Source organism: Macrobrachium nipponense, chromosome 7 (assembly GCF_015104395.2).
Source record: "Macrobrachium nipponense isolate FS-2020 chromosome 7, ASM1510439v2, whole genome shotgun sequence".
NCBI classification, from domain to species: domain Eukaryota; kingdom Metazoa; phylum Arthropoda; class Malacostraca; order Decapoda; family Palaemonidae; genus Macrobrachium; species Macrobrachium nipponense.
In genome coordinates, this window is record NC_061109.1 from 26,882,100 (window position 1) to 26,900,040 (window position 17,941).

The 17,941-nt window shown below is 39.7% G+C and overlaps 1 protein-coding gene across 1 annotated transcript in view; it reads left to right on the forward strand.

Moving 5' to 3' along the window:
- The window catches only part of LOC135217483 (uncharacterized), an 817,028-nt gene that overhangs the window by 200,477 nt on the left and 598,610 nt on the right, over window positions 1-17,941 (forward strand). The window contains exon 3 of the mRNA XM_064253402.1: window positions 4,628-4,717. Within this exon, the coding sequence (XP_064109472.1) occupies window positions 4,628-4,717 (90 nt within the window). The remainder of the gene's footprint in view (window positions 1-4,627; window positions 4,718-17,941) is intronic.

Here is a 17,941-nt window from a genome sequence, read left to right on the forward strand (position 1 = left end):
CATGCTTGCTACTAAAAACGCAGTTTTTGTAAAGTGTCAAACACCAAGTATATTTATTATTATTATTATTATTATTATTATTATTATTTTTTTTTTTTTTTTTTTTTCTATCACAGTCCTCCAATTCGACTGGGTGGTATTATTAGTTGTTGTTCCGGGTTGCATCCTGCCTCCTTAGAGTCCATCACTCTTCTTACTATGTGTGCCGTTTCTAGGATCACACTCTTCTGCATGAGTCCTGGAGCTACTTCAGCTTCTAGTTTTTCTAGATTCCTTTTCAGGGATCTTGGATCGTGCCTAGTTTATTATTATTATTATTATTATTATTATTATTATTATTATTATTATTATATTATTGTTGTTGTTGTTGTTGTTGTTGTTGTTGTTGTTGTTCAGAAGATGAACCCTATTCATATGGAACAAGCCCAGAGGGACCATTGACGTGAAATTCAAGCTTCAAAGAATATGGTGTTCATTTGGAAGAAGTAACAGATGAAAATAGGAAATACAAACAGAGGAGATCAATTGTTAGCAAAATAGATAAATTAACAAATTAATAAATGATTGTATTAGTGTACGAATGCAATGCATCTTCCTTGGACATCTGAAGTTCTAATTACACGACATCCTCAGGAGGCTGTTCCACATTCAACGGTGTGAGGAATAAAGGACCCCTGGAACTGAGAAGTTCGACAGCCAGCCACATTTACTACATATTGGGGCTGCTGTCCAGCGAATCTGGTTGTTCTCGTCAGGAAAAGGGGATCAAGGATCAATTGCGAACGTGAAAGATCTCTGTTAAAATACAACTTATGAAAACGTGACAAACAACAGACCATCCGTCGATGGTCTAAGTCACAACTGCTAATATTATTAGGAAACAGAAACATGTCACCACGAACAACTCGATCGAACAGAGATAAATATCTGGTAGAAGCTAACATCCACTCCGGATCAGTATTTTATCTCATGAAAATATATGCGAGGCTATAATTACAATACCTAACTTTTGTGCGGCGTTTGCTGAAATTTTCATTGGCTATTTCTCAAACAACAACTCGCTGCTGCCAACCTGTAAGGAAATCTTGAAATAATCCTAAACATCCTCGCACTGCAAGATTCTAACATTTTTTTTAATAAGTATCTTGTGATTTACTAAATCAAAAGCAGCACTACAATCCATTTGAATCACTCTGCACTCAAAACTCTTCTCAGGATTCTTTTGACAGTGGCATGTCAAGTCTAAAAGAGCGTCACTCTTACCCAACTGCTTTTTATATACATATTGACTATCGGGTAACAATCCTCTAGATTCCACATACATAGTGGCTGAAAATAAGTTTTCAGCAACTTTGGAGAGCACAGGGAGAATAGAAATTGGCTTGTATTTAATGGAGTCTGCAGAAGTGTCATTCTTTAGAACAGCAACTATTACTCGGCTTGAGCTCATCCACCAAAATGCTATGTCGACAGAAATCTATAGAAATTTACTAATTTTGGGAGACAACAAACTAAAACTTTTTCAGAAAACAAAGGGAAGGAACCATCAGAATGTTCCCCACCCCATCAATCAAGATTATCCAGAATTTTTAAAAATCATTAGAGCTAAATGCAAATTTTATAATCATAGGCTCCGGATGGCGCGTATCAGGGAGAGAGACACCCTAACTTATTGCTTAGTTTTCAAAGCTCGATGAAGCGCGTCAGCCTTTCCCTAGGTCCAGTAACCAATCTATCATCATCTGTCAGTAGTGGCGAATGGAAGGCGAGCCTGACCCAAAGATGGATGATGCCAATTTGGTCCACCACAGATGAGGCTGATTCATTTTTGTAAGTTTACTCGATAATTTCACAGAACGGCGAGATTAAAAAATAATATAATTTTCATTTGAACGATTTCGTCTCCCATGTGAATTTGGTCTGTTTGTCATGGTAAGCTCGTCTCCATTTGTCATCAAACCATTGCTGGTCATTTGTCTTGAATTTGCTGACCTTTCTGGGGACATACCTTATTAAAATAGTCGTCAGCATTTCATTTAACTTCATCTTCATTTAGGAATCAGGAGGTAGTATAGCATCATGTTAAGTGCCTGAGAAACTTCGATCATGCTTTCCCGGATAGTTGGCTCTAGATTTCAAGCAGACCGCATTTCCAACGGTGGCATTAGGAATGAATATACTGATTGACAGATATATCCATCTCAGTGGCGCAATGATCAGAGGTGCGATCTATCCTTTTTTGCCCTAGAAACATTTTTGTTTTTGGACTCGGTATAAAAGGTTGTTTTGGGTTTTGGATAGCGAATGAGAATGTAACATTGTAATTCAATGGAATTTGATATTAGCTAGCAGAAGCAATTATAGTCACTGCCATTTTCACCAAGGCGCTTTGGCTACATACTTGGAGTACAAACAGATTTTGCATTCAAATTATATTAAACATAAGCTACTAGGTCATAATCTCGAAATCAATGCGAAGTTATTGCAAATAAAGTTGAGGGAGAGGATACAATTATTGTGTAAGAATGGTAGGGTTACAGTGTAGTTTTGAAAATGTTCCCCTTTCATTTCCTTAAAGAAAATTCGGGGAACTCTGTAAAGAAAACGCAAGTATCGCAGAAACTAAAGGAAACTGATTTGTAATTAATTTTTCAGACTGGCGATTAATATATATATATATATATATATATATATATATATATATATATATATATATATATATATATATATATATATATGGTATATTGGGTTTTCCAAAGTACTTCAGTTCCTAAATCGAAGATTTAACGCTAATTAAGTACTGCATCTTATTTTCCTCGTCCGTCCTCCTTCAGCTTAGTACAATATTTAATTCGGGAATAGCATTAAACACGTCTGTGTGTGTGTGTGTGTGTGTGTGTGTGTGTATGATATATATATATATATATATATATATATATATAATATATGTTATACTATATTCACACACACACACACACGTGTGTTTAATGCTATTCCCGAATTAAATATTGTACTATGTTGGAGGAGGACGGACGAGGAAAATAAGATGCAGTACTTAATTAGCGTTAAATCTTCGATTTAGGAACTGAAGTACTTAGGAAAAACCATAGAGTGAGAGGATCAAACATAACTTTAATGTGAAATTATAGTTTATTTGTGTATTTCTTTATATTTTCCCAATGGAATGATTCTATAAATATTTTGTTACTTAGAGAAGGCATATTCTATCCACATTATATGGTGGCCAAGATCCTAATTATAAAGCATATTGGATAAGCATAGTAAGATCACTTTCATAATGCAATTTCTTGGAATTTTGGAGGAATATATGAAATTTATTTTCATTTTAGTTGCAATAATAGTGCACGCCAGCATGCTTCTCAAAGAGATGTGGACATTTTTTTGCGTTATTAGGAGAGTGCTTTTGTGAACGACCCAATGTTTATATTTATGGCTTAGGGACAGAGATGGTGCAAGCGTGCTGTGTATTGCAAGAAACGAGACAAGCATTCGCCTCCCAATAGGAGGGGAGATTGAATGATCCAGTGGGTGCATTCCGAATATTTATGATATGAATTATGAATCAGATTGTTTGATTGTGTAGCCTGACGTGTACAACGAGGCCGAGAAAGCGTACAATGTTTACAATGAAGTTTTGTGTTTGAATCATTGGGAACGACCTGACATCAGACCCAAAGTGAGCCAAACTGAAAAAAGGGCCTGGTCGTTTATTAGACAGATAGTCATTCTTTTTTGTTGAAAAGACCAGTCACCATCCCCTTCTAATAAGGACAACGTTCCTTGCAGGTTTGACGATCCCACAGACGAGAAATGCAAGCAGAACTTAGGGAACTCAACCGGCTCTTTAGAAACAGACTGAATATGAGCCTTCCATAGAGTTTATAGAACGGTTCCGTTATTAAATATTCAGATACACCAAATTGTACTCGCTCTAACAGGTAAAATGTTCAGATTAACATTGACAGAATTGCACCGACCAGTGAGACAGAAAGTTCGTCCCTGGAGATGGTTGATATGGAAGGGAGGCGCTTATGAATAGGCAAGGCAAGAGTGGACTTGGTGGGGGTTATCGGGGGAGAGTAGAAAAAGGGTCTGCACAGAACAGTTCTCTGAAGAATACCGCTGGAAATGTGCGAGGGTCCGGTGATGCACAGTAGTAGACCAGTCTAATATGAAATTGAAACTGTTGTAGACAAGGGATGTGCTACTTTTCAGAATCGTTTAGATGATTTTCTGCTAAAGGCTTTTATCCTTGATTCAGCAGTTGAACTTTAATTTTCTCGAATGTCAGCCTTAACAGGGGAAATTGATCTTAGAAATAACCAGCTATCTATCTATCTATCTATATATTATATTCTGTTACGTGTGTTATATATTTATTTATGTATATAATATTGCAAACTGTGACGAACAATGTATCTAATTTCCTGTTACTCTGGTAGCCACTTGGATACCTTCAACTTGATATGTGTTTAGTGTAACCTTAATGAAATTGATATAAGGGGTAGAATATTATGTGGAACACTTCGTCCTTTATGTGAACAAATAACATAGAAATTCTGATTGATTGTTGTAGACACATGAACATTTGCATTAATCATTGCAGACACACGGATAGACGGAGTGAGAGACAATCAGAAAGGAGATCGGAAAAACAGGTGGATGGACAGACATCAACTCAGAAAAGCCCCACAAGGTTGGCTTCACATCATATTCTCAAAATGCATAGATTAATGACTGAAACAGTAGACTGAACAGCCACTAAGTGTATCTGTATCCCTTAGCAGTAAAAGACAAATTTTCCTTTAGACTGGAATTGCACGGGAGATCTTTTTTAGCTTAACATTATTCTTTTTGATAAGTCCATGATTTAAGAAAAAATATCATATTTGACGATAACCTGTGTATCAAGTCCTTCATCATGTGTCAGGGACTTGATGTTAACCCAGATAATTTTTTTACACAAAAAGTCAAGCAAGCTTTTCCATCCCCGTGTCCCAGAAAGAGCCTCCCGTGCCTCCCATACCTTTTCTGTTCCTGTATTGGCATGGTGGACTAGTTCCTTATGTAGGAGACTGAACACTGTGCATTGTCATCCTTATATGTAAATAAATAATCATTGCCCTTCGAATTCAAGTTCCTCCTATCCCGACTATAGATTTTTGAAGGTGTTTTGGGTATCACCATATCCACATATTTTATGCAAGAAATCGTTGAATCCTCCCTTAAGCCGAGGACCGTAGTTTTTGAATAAGTGTAGTATGATTTCCTGTAAATTATAGTTTTTTTCAATAAGTAATATCGTCAAATGCACGCTAGTAAGTAAGATAGTATAGAATTTAGTGTTGAACGTTGGCTTGATATGTTTCATGTTAAGTGTTATTTACTTCTTTGTATTTTGATTACAATAACGACTGCTTAATTTGTAGGTGAATTTAGGTGTTTTAACATAAGATGATAATGTAATTTACGTGATGTCTGTCTTAGATACGAGAAACATTTGATTTATTCTTGGATGTGGAATGAGAATTGTGATCTGGTGAGTAATATTTTTATGACTTATTGCTTAGTTTTCATCGACCACTGATTAGGTGTAAGTTACAATGCATTTTTTTCCATCTACATCAAACGGGAATTTATGCGAAGGAAATCGACCGGAATACAATAAATTTGATTATTTTATTTTAAAAGATCATAAATAAAACGAACAAATTTTAGTACCACCACAAAATCGATGGCATGATTCCCCTATTTTTGATGCCTAATTTAGGGTGTTTATTTTTGTGATTTTAGAAATAGACAAACTCGGGAACAAAGCACGATTAAGAATTATACCAAATATTCGGATATTTTCTTCCTGATTTGGGTGGTGGATAAAAAGCAGTTGACTGGTGAAGGTTTTCAGGGTAAGTCTTATATGCAAAGATCTGGATAAGGAAGTCAGTTGGAATTGATGAGAGAGAGAGAGAGAGAGAGAGAGAGAGAGAGAGAGAGAGAGAGAGAGAGAGAGAGAGAGAGATGATGATGGTGATGGTGATGATGATGAATGGGAATGACAGCAAATTTGAAGTAGCGGTGGTGAATTACTTACAGAGGAGAAGCAACGAAAGGTAAGAGTAATAATGCGAAAATGCTAGTGTAAGTAAAAATATTCTTTAGAGTATCCTTAGGTGGTTGAGTCTTGTGGAGAAGGTGGAAGACAATAGCTCGGTCATAAGAAGGAATAATTCTAAGTTCTTAAGAAGAATGATGGGAGGAGAACCCAGGAAGTCATAAATGGATTGTGTAGAGTGAGAAGGGTGTTCATGCCTGGGTAATGAGAAAGTACGTGTAAGATAACAGGCGATTGGTGAACTCTGTGATGCATTTGGTGCGTTGCTGGTAACCCTTCAAGGTGAAAATTTTCGGCTCGGAGGATCATTCTTGATGTTGTAGTTAAAAGATTTTATAATGAACATTGTATTGTTTTTATCTCTCAAGAGCGACCCTGTATCATGGAAAACACTTTATTAAGGTTGAGGTATATGAAGGCACTGTTGAACCGACGCTTTTCTATGGAAGTAATACATGGATGGTAAATGTTAAAGAAAAAAAAATCAAGTACAAGGTGTAGACATGAATAATTATTGTATACATGTTTTAGTGTGTATATATATATATATATATATATATATATATATATATATATATATTATATAATTTGTGTGTATATATATAATGTATGTATGTAACTTTGGTTGTATGTATTTATATAACTCTGTTTGTTATTGAGTATAGATATCAAAACCACTTGACCGATCTAGACCAAATTTTGCAAATCAGAAGAAACATACACAGGAGCTTAAGGCCACCAGCTTTGTGGCACTGTCTCTGAAAGGAGTTAAGTAGATCAGGATTCTGCAGCGACTGTAGAATGAAATAATGAACTTTTCCTTTCTTAATCTTGAAGAGCTGCCTCAATGATGACCGCTGAGGAGAGAATGGCACCGTTGGAACAGACGAGTACACAGCATTGCAATACAGAATTGCACTGTCAATACGAATGTTACAACAATCAACGTTCAAATAGGAATGCTTAAGGCTAAGAGGGAGACTCATTAGAGTCCAATAATATGCAAAATGGAATGAGACTTGTGTTTACATTACAAAAGAAGATTACACCGCTTTACTTAGGCTCTTAAGGAGGCTGCAAGGGATTGAGCTGCACCTTTGTCCTGGGGACGAGACGTCTTGATGGTATTATTATGCCAGACTTTGAATATAGCACAAGAGAACTTTGGTGAGTTGGATCTGTAGACACAACAAAAGTGACCAGAGAGAGCGGGGTGGTCAGAGGACCGACCGACAAGAATTCTTCTTTGGCTTCAGGCTTGTTAAGAATTGGCAGCTGCCCCTTGAACTCTGTCCTTATATATATGCTGCCAATCTCCCGCATTTTCCCAGTCTCACGTGTCGGGTCAAACTTGGCGATTAGGTCTTGCTGGCTTCGCTAGTGTCCGTTGACATCCAGGTTGCAGGTGTGGGCAGGAATATGGAACTTGTATGACATCACAAAGTTGAACAATGGGAAGTACAATGTGGAGGGATATTAGGAACAAGAGAGTTGGAGTCGCTATAGAGTAGGTGCCGTAGTTAAACGCTAATTGGTAAGGAGTGTTTTCTATAACTCCTGTTTTTCCACTTTTGTTGTCCTACTTGAAAAATTCTCAAAAATATATGTTATTTTACATCCGAGAGCTCGTACGTTCATTCAAAATCAATGAATGTCTGTAGTGGCTCCCCCTACTAAAGGATATTTTACATCTTTTTTGGACATGAATGTGCAAAGCTCGATGTATTAAAATGATGATCTCTCTCTTGACCTTATGTCTCAAGTATAAAATGCAATGAAAATGCAATAATACGTCTGCTCCAAGTTTAAGATATTGCAGTAGTTTTATGCAGACTTATTCTAATTATACATTTTTAAATTGTCCCTAGTTATATTAGATCCATTAGATACAAGCTCTGTCCTCTGATTCACGGACACGTCTGACCTGCTTACTTATCATCTATCAGTCTTCACCTATTGCCTATCGCAATTAGTCAATAAGTAAGTGGCCATTTTATCTGGCGATTTACACTACAATTGCATGTGTGGAATTGTGCAGAAGTATAACCTAATGGTAAAGGATATGCATAAGTATTAATAGGTAGAAGTTGTTAGCTATGAGACAAAAACGTCATATAGTTTTAAGAGTACAAGGGACAAATAAGTTATAAGTGACAGAAGTGTGAAAGAAAAAAGGAGTGTCTTGGCATCCTGCTCTGGATTAGGTGCCAAATACTCAAAGTGGAAACCTTGTTACAACTGGGTTTTGATCATGAGAAACCATGCAGGAAGGTTAATGTCGGGACAGGCCATCAGCTATTTTGTTTTCTGTCCCCTTCATGTGTTCAATTTTCCAATTATAGTCCTGCATCCTGCATATACAGGCTCCACTTCATCAGACGTTTGTTCTGATTTTGGAAACGTGTCAGGTATTTGAGTGGATTGAGATCCATAAAAATGGTTAACGGGAACTTGTGTTTTGTGTGGTATGCTTCAAAATGTTTCTTGGCTAATACCATACCTAATAGTTCTTTTTCAATAGTTCTGTACTTGGTTTCAGCCGGATTCAGCTTCTTGGAGTAATAGGCTATGGGGTGACAAATGCCATCCTTTATTTGGAACATCACAGCTCTGATTCCTATGTTGCTTGCGTCAACTGCCATGTAGAAAGGTCGCTCATAATCTGGAGTGTGTAAGACTGGCTTATTAATGAGCGCAGCCTTGAGGTTGTCATATGCTTTCTCATATTCTTCTGTGGAGTGAAATTTTTGTTGTCTTTGAAGAGGTTAGTTATGGGTACAGCTGCATTGGAAAAGTTTGGTATAAATCTTCTAAAATATTGGATCATGCACACAAATTTTTTCTGTAAAAGAAAACTATTGTGCCGACTGTTAGTCCGTCCGCACTTTTTCTGTCTGCCCTCAGATCTAAAAAAACTACTGAGGCTAGAGGGATGCAAATTGAAATTTTAATCATCTACCTTCCAATCATCAAACACCAAATTGCAACCTTCTAGGCTCTGTATTTTTTATTTTATTTAAGGGTATAGTTACCCATGAATTGTGTATCTGGCAGCGCTTTCCAGAGGCATGGAACGCACCCTCATTCTAATCGCATCTGGTGAGCAACTGGAACACTCCCAGTCATAGCTGATGGTTTTATGCAGCGTTATATGTTTTACAGAAAACTCGATTGCGCAGAAGAAACTTTGTTGCAATTTTTACTTATTTGTTTTAAAATATGGCATGTCCCTGATTGTTGTAATGTTGGCATCCTTGGGCATTAAATTACCATTTCCTACAACATCCCCAAAGTAGGTTAGTTTTTGCTGCCCAAACTGTCATTTCTCTAAATTAACAACGAGTTTGGCTTTATGGAGGGCTGCTAAGACTTTAGCTACTGTACAAAGGTGTTCTTCCCAAGAGTTAGCGAATATTACTATGTCATCAAGGGAGATGACACAGTTCTCAAGCTCTGCCAAGACTTGATTCATAAAGCACTGGAAACAGCTGGGTGTGTTCTTTAATCTGTTTTACTTAGGAAAGTTGCAGTTCTTTGGCTCTCCAGACACACTTCAGTGCAAGGAAGGGGATAAAGCTCTGGTTTGGTGACTTCATTCAATTTTTTAAAATTTATTCGTAATCTATCTCTGCCTCCTTCCTTTCGGGCTAAAACCACTGGTGAGGACCAGGTGCTCTGACTGTCCTCAATCAAGCCTAATTCTAGTTGCAATTCGTCTTGTTTCTTGATTCTTATTCTGGTTTACCCTATAGTATCGTTGAGCTATATAGGTCTTGTATTTTCCTCTAGTTAAATGCTGTGTTCCAGGACATCTGTGGAACCAAGATGATCCTTGACCACTTCAAGATGTTGCAGCAGTAGGTTCTTGATATCCTAACACTTGTCATTGTCAAGGCCGGGAGTGATGTGGTACAATTGAACCAATACTTCGGAGTTTGTGGAAAGGATTTGAGCCATTGTGATTGTGCATACCTCTGCGCTCGAAGTTTGCTGTGGATCTTTGTTCTCCTCCTCCTCCTCCTCCTCATTGTGTGGGTGTACAGTAATTCAAAAGGGCTGTACCTTAAGGTTTCCGATGGGCCCTGTCGGAGGGCAAAAAGCACGTATGGCAAGTTCTCCTCCCATGTTCCTTTTACTCTCATTTTGGATTTTGGATAAGGTAGATGTCAAGAATTGGTGGAACCATTCAGTGATTCCCTGGCTTTCTTGATGGTAGGGCATTGAATGGATAATCTTGATCCCATGACTGTCCATTCTGTCACGGAACTCTTTGGGTGAAAAGTGTTGTCCTTTTTTTGCTTTGTATGGTCACTGGGAAAGAAAAAGTACAGTAAGGCTTTAATTAGAGCCTTGGAGGTCTCACTTTGAACAGGAGTCGCCTTGGGTTACCTAAGGTATCTTGTGATGATAGTAAGCAGTGAGCATTCCCTGTATTGGTTCTGGTACGCTCTTGGGGTGTATAGCATTCCACAAAAACGTCCCTGAAGGGGACACCAGCTGATGGGATGTATTGCAGTTTGGCTTTTTGTACAACTTCATTTGGGTTGCCTACCATCTGACAGGTAAGACAGGATGATACATTAGATTTTACTGTTTTCCCCAACGCATTCTAGTAAAATTTAACAGTGATAGCTTTGGTGGTCTGAGTGACACCAGTGTGTCCTACATTTCTGTTATTGGCCAGTTTTGTCTTTCTTTTTTAGCTTTCTTGGCACTACTATCCTCCTGTGGGCTACATGATCAGGCTCTTGTATTCCCTGGGTTACCCAGAAGAGTAACTCGTTTTCTATGAGATAGTCTGCCTTTGAGGGGTCTGTAACATCCACTGGGTCATACTGTGCATCCACATGGATGTGTTGCAGTTGATGGTCTTCTGCTTGGGCTGCTATGAAGTGGTTCCTTTCTAATTCAGGTGTTGTGGCATCCAATTCCCGTGATCAGGAGAGTGATGGCTGGTAAAGGATTGTCTTGGACAGAGCCAACGACCCCCAGAGCGCAAGGAACGTCGGACAAGAATATTTATGCAAGGAAAGGATCACTTGTTGGTGTTGCTTGTTTGTCGTCGAGTTCTCTGATTGGCATGGCTTTGCCCTAGTAGCAAAGGCTGTCCAGTAGAAAGCATTTCAGTCACTGAAATGGTGTTCTTTGCCTCGGGAAAGCATGTCATCCATTACAGTTAGACAGACCGTTGGGAAATCCACCGAATGTCCATTGAACCAACATATAAGACATTCTTTCGTCCTCGCAGATGGTAGCCAGGGAGGCACGTTCTTGTGCGACGAGGCTTTTTTCCAATCTTATGTCGAAAATGTTTGACAGAGTTTGGGGCGGAGATGAGCCATGGAGGGGTGCTACAGCCATATTTTCTAGACCAAGCCATTTGGAAGTTTTCTGTGAACTAATAGCTGTTTGGACTGCTCGTGGTGGGACGTACTTTGAGCATTGTACATATTGGGCTAACAAATCCTTTGTGGTTGCAGTAGCTGCAAGTTTCTTTACTGAAGTCTTATTTGGGCTCTGCCCCTACAGGTGTAGTAGCGGGCCGTGAATGAGTGCCCGAAGTGACAGGAGTGCTTTGGCCGGGAGTGGTCTTAATTACATTGTTCACTGTTGTGATATAACTAGGTGTGATTTTCTTGCCCAAAGAACTGTGCTGGAGATGATTGATTTCCCAACCAGCAACAATCAATGATGGTTTCGTTTTTCCTATATGTATGTGGTTAGTGCGCTGGGACCATAGTAAAAGTGTTTTCCAATTGCACACGCTTGGAGAGGTCCTTAATTGTCTTGATGCTGAGTGATTTCAATCAGTGGTTAAAATGTCTAGTCTTATGATGGATCCAATCCATCCAAGACTAACCTGCCCGCTTGGGTAGGCTGCACCATCGTTATCTCCAATGTGGTGTAATTTCATACTCCTTGTTGACAGCCCTCCTGACCGCTACTAGGTTCCCTTGCTCTGCGGCTGTCAAAGCATGAAAAGTACAGGGTGGTCCAAAAGTCTTGTTACCCCTACCAAAAAGTTCCAACTTGAGGTACATGTATTGCAATAATACAAAATACATATCCTGGATTCAGTTTATTCACTGTAAGAACAATAGACTGAAATAAGAACACTGAAACAATAGAAGAACAAGTAATATAGTAATAGAGATGTACTGGAATCAGTTTATTTGCTTTCAGCCATCTAAATTTGAAAAAATGAAACAATATTAGACCAAAAAATCATAAAAATTAAAATAATATTTAGGGGTAACAAGAATAAGCTGAATCCAGGATATGTATTTTATATTATTACAATACTTGTACCTCTATTGTTGGTTATTGCTGGTACTTTTTGGTGAGGGTAACAAGACTTTCGGACCACCCTTACAACTAAACCCTTGCCTCCCATGTTCTTGTTCAGAACTAAGGATTTTTCAGTTGCATTGGGTGTGAAATTTGTGAAGACCTTGTCTATATGATCAAGCCATGCGTCAGGTTCATTAGCTAACCACTTCTGAATGAGTGCTCATGCTGGTTAGAGTGGACTGGGGTTTGGCTGGAGTGAGGTTCTCGGCCCTATGACAAATCCTTTCAACTAACTCATAGTTGCATTGCTATTCAATTGTTTGTATCTTTGTATCAGTGAGAGCTCTTTTCTCCTGGTGTGGTGGGATTACACAAGCTAACAAATAAAAAACTCAAAACACAAACACGTACTCGCCTCAGACTCAAGGTGAGGAGCTGCGGTGCAGTCTGCTGGATATATAGCTAGCCTAGGATGCTCAGATGCAGGCCCCCTGGATCTTGTTTGATGACCCTCAGACATTCTCTCAGTTTCATCGCCATTCACTTCTTCCAAATCACACTTTCATTCAAATTCCCATTATCTCCCTCACTAGTATCCTCTCACTCACTACTTCATCGACATCTTCTAGCTCTGGTCCCAACATCTCCCCTATTTCTGCTACCAAACCACTCAGTTCATTCATACTTCTGTCAAACTCTTGCACAGACTTCCTTCCCACTGAGGTCTCACTTATCCCTGCTTGCTCAAACCCAAATACACTATAAGTATCATTCATTCCCTCAAAGTCATCCGTATTACACGCTTTATCAACCATTTGCACCCTGCCACTAACACCCTTACCATGCCGTTCATGCTTCTTCCTTCCACTTCCTTTCTCTACACTCTTCAGCTTTCATCTGTACTCAACCAACACTAACTGCCAATCTCCCAGACCTTATTTGTTCACTGACACTTGGTTCATACTTATTCACCCTCAACCTATTCACCCATCACATTCTCCTGAACATACTGTCGCACACTAGAGGACCCACCCAACTAAATCCTCTTAACACCTAGTTTCCAGAATTCACAGCCTGATTCATCCTCTTTTTTGCCTACACACAATCACTACATGACCTTCCATTCCACAATCAGCACACTTCGCATGGTATTTTTTACACATCCTAGCATAATGCCCATTCATTCCACAATTGCTGCAAACCACGTTCATATGGGTACCCCAACATCCACTAGCTATATGCCCTATCTGTCCACACCTGTAACATTTAATAACCCTATATTTCTTACACTCACTCACTAAATGGTCCATTTGCCAATGCCAACACCCGAAGAATGCTCCTAAAAACCCCCCAGACATTCATTCTTCTTATGCCCTGACTCCCCACATCTGTAACACTTCTGCTCTCGCTCACTGCTAACTGACCCTAACTTTCCAAAACTCACACTCCGATCTCTCTTAGGGTTAACTACACTTTCGTTACTTGCCTTAACGCTCCTATCAACCACTCACTCTGCTATTCGCCTCGGCCCTTCTAAAACTGCCTCCCTATAGCTCTTAAACTTTGGTATACCCCCATTTATGTTGGTCCTGAAGCTAACACTTTTACTCTCTTTCATACACTTATCTAGCTTGTAATCCCCTACTATTTCTAAGATGTTCCACGTTAACCTTTCATTCATCCATCGCATTTTCTCCTTACGTTTTAGATTTACAAACTCATAACACTCTCAGGCACAGTTGTCAACAACTTCCTCACTAACTCTTTACACTCATTTATCCCTTCGTCCCCAAACTTTTGCCTAGCTAATGTTTCCAACCTGCACACATGCATTGAAAACGACTGGCCAACATTCATTCTTGCCTCTTCAAAATCATGCTTTCTCCTATATTTAACACTACTCTTTATCCTCTTTGCCTGTTCTACAATCCTGGCTTTCACACACTCACGCAGCACATTCCCTACACTCATCATTACTCCATACATACTCAACAAAAATCCTGTCAAAAAGCTACCCAACTCTCTTGCCCAGAATCTCTTGTTATCCCCATACTTAGCCATGCAATACTTCTCATATTCCTTTAAAAAGTCCCTTATGTCCCTATTACCATATTCCTTGTATTTTGTACATCGGGATACCTCTCTCATATACATGGCCTTTAGTACTTCCTGCTCACTCTCACTTTCGCTACTTCCATTCTGATCGCTCTTAACGAATCAATCTCCATACTAACATCCATGCTCTTAATTATGCTCCTCTTACCCTTCATCTTTCTTCCCACCTGTTTCCACTCACTGCTATCTAAATCACTCTCAGCTCTTTCCCCAACACATTCAGTCCTAGTCTTATCGTGTCTGTCATCCTTACTAGCCTTCTTTCCCTTAGTCTTCTTATTTTCCTCAGCCCCCTTCTTATTCTTGTTCTCAGGTTTATCCTTATCCTGTGTCTTCCCCTTCTTTCCCTTACTTATCACAACCAAATCACCTTAGTCACTCATACTTTCATCCATTCGCACTTCCATTCTCTTTACCGCTCCTGGCCCGTCACAAGGCCCAGTAGGCCTACCTCCTACTGCTCCCTCTCCCATGAATCCCCTGTACTGCATTCCTCATTACTCCAAATTTTTTGTCCATTTTCTGAACTATTCTCTCTTCTGCTCCTTTTACCTCTTCTTTCATTTTCCACTTTTGCACTCTTTAGCATTCTTCTCATTTCCTCTAACTCGCTCTTCAGCTCCTCACACTCTACCCTCAACATCTCATTCTCTTCTTCCACTCTTTCCTTAGCTTCCCTCACCAACCGCAACTCTTCCTTCAGCCTCCCCACTTCAGTCAAACCTTCCATACTCATTTTCCTTCACCTATCATACAACCCACCACACCAACCGTCCTGCAGCTGCCACACCAGCAGCCCCACGTTGGACGCCAATAAATAATGTGGCAGGTTTACACAAGCTAACAAACAAAAGACTCAAAACACAAACACATGTACTCACCTCAGTCTCAGGGTGAGGAGCTGTGCCGCTGTCTGCTGGATATATAGCTAGGATAGGCTAGACTAGCCATTGTAACACAACACACAAACAACTGACCAAGGACAACAACCACACAACTACACAATAACCATACAACAAAAGACCACTGCACAACAATCACTATCAGCACCAAAAGCTAATAACATAAGTCAACACACTGCCCACAACACCAAGGAACCACAACAAAAACACTCAAAAACTCCAACAACTCATCTACAACACAATAAACTCACAAGCACAACAAATTGAACAACACGGGCAAAACACAACAGCTTCAAATAACACAAAATAGCTAACCATCAATAATACTGCTCCTAAAACTGACTAACCAGCACTGGTTCTCCTCACAGACATGCTCACTTCTCCCGACGCTCTCCACTGATACACAGTGACATATGCTTACAACCACCATTAAACCACTCCCATTTATTCCTCCACCAATCTCTCTCTCTCTCTCACGCAACCCTCGGGAGATATTGTCAAATATAAACTACCATTATCATTCCTTCATACTGGGCCAATGCTAGCTCAAACTCTCGATGCTTCTCTGCCTCTGTTTCTCTCTCTTCTCCTGCTCTTTTTCCTCCTCTTTTTCTTCTCTCCCTTTGAGTTTCATCTCCATGCCAATCTTTTGGAAGAGCTGGTAGTCTTTGGCGTACATAGACATGGTGCTGCAGAAGGGGTAAACCGTGCAGCAGTTGCACGGAAACGGCAAGAATGGTGGGTGCCACCAGGTGGCACTGGTACTGAATAAAATGGTTGTTTGTAGAGGTGTGGCACTATGCTGGAAGCTTTGTGATGGTTATGGTGATGGTACTAGGCACCAGGTAGGATGGAGTGCCAGCGAAGGTGGAGCTTATGGTTGGTAGTAGTAAGGTAGGATCCCGGGTGCAAGTAAATAGACGTGAAGGTGGCACTCTGTGTGCGTGAATTCGTTAATAGGGAGTACCAACGAAGGTGGCTCTCAAAAGTTTGAAATGGTAATAGTAAGGTTCTTGGTGCAACTAAGCAGACAGGAATATGACACTCAGTATGTGTTGGATTTGGTGAAGTGAGGCGGAATGTGCCAACTTCGTGGTGTTCTAGGTTTTACTACACGTGACAATGGTCACTGTTGAGTGTGGAGAGTAGTTCAAAAGAACAGGTTGATGGCACTGGTAGTGCGTGGGTTTGTTTGTAAAGAGCAGGAGTTGGGATGGGTCCCGCTGGACATTGGATTTGCTCATGTAAAAAGAGGTTGCTTGTCTGAAGAACGTGGATGGTTGTTTGAAAAAATGGGGTTTGGTGTTTCGAGAACGTGGTTGTGTTTGAAAGAACGTTCGTGGCATTCGATGGTGCGAACTCATCCTATGGGAGTGAGAGTGAGGTTAGGTTGTTCCTAAGAATAGGATTTGGTTGTTTCTGAAGAACAGGATTTGGTTGTTTCAAACAACAGATTTTGGTTGTTCTGTACAACAGGATTTGATGGGGTCCCAAAGGATGTGTGTTGGTTCACAAGGAACAAGGTTGTGGATCCTGAAGGATGTTAGGTGTTGTTCAGAAGAATGCTTTGGACTTGCACATGAATGAAACCGGCTACTTCACAAGTTTGTAATGTTTTGTTTAAAAGAACACATGGTAACATGCACACGAGCTGGTACCGATGTCAGTGCAGAGGTTACGTGATAAAGTCATATTTGCATGATGGGCATGAATGCTAAACCGTCAGCTTTGAATGGTAATGGGTTCTGTGGAACATGACTCCGCAGCGAATGTACGCAGGGATACTGTGGAAACTGGTCTGATGAATCAGACTGGACTTTGTGGCTCTTGCCAATTATGAAATCAAGAACCAATCATGGAAACATGCAAATATAATGTAAAGTAAAATATGAATAAAACTTTGAGGTCAAGGTAGACAGAATTCCAGATACGCAGTATGAGGTTAATGGTAAACAGAATTCCAGATACTTTAATGTATAAATGACTTTGCAGTTGTTTTACATTGAAATTAATACTACGTCGTTATGTAAGAGATGGTGTATGAGAGCCGAGACGAACGAGAAAAAAGTTCATCAAACAAATATAATCACTAGCAACGAATTGATTGCTGAGCGAGGTGGCCAACAGAGTTGAATAGAGCTGATGAGACACTGGAGTTGCCAGATATGTTTTCCTAAGTGGTTATCGTAAGTTTTCTGAGGGAAACTCGCTTTCCTGGAGTTTTATCACCTTAACACTGTAATCACTGCACTGCCTAGCTAATGTCTAATTGCTAGAGACTCGTGGTCCCAGAATAGCATACAAAACGACAGACATATAGTTCATAAGTATGTGCATGGCAACAATTTCTCTCAATGAATGGAATACAGGTAAATGAGAGTACATTATGCGGACTCAGAAAGTCTGTGACACCTCAGACTTGAGGTTATACAGTAAATGTAATAAATAATTGAACAAAAATAGGTGCTCACTCTGTGTACTGCTGTTCCCGACATGCCAA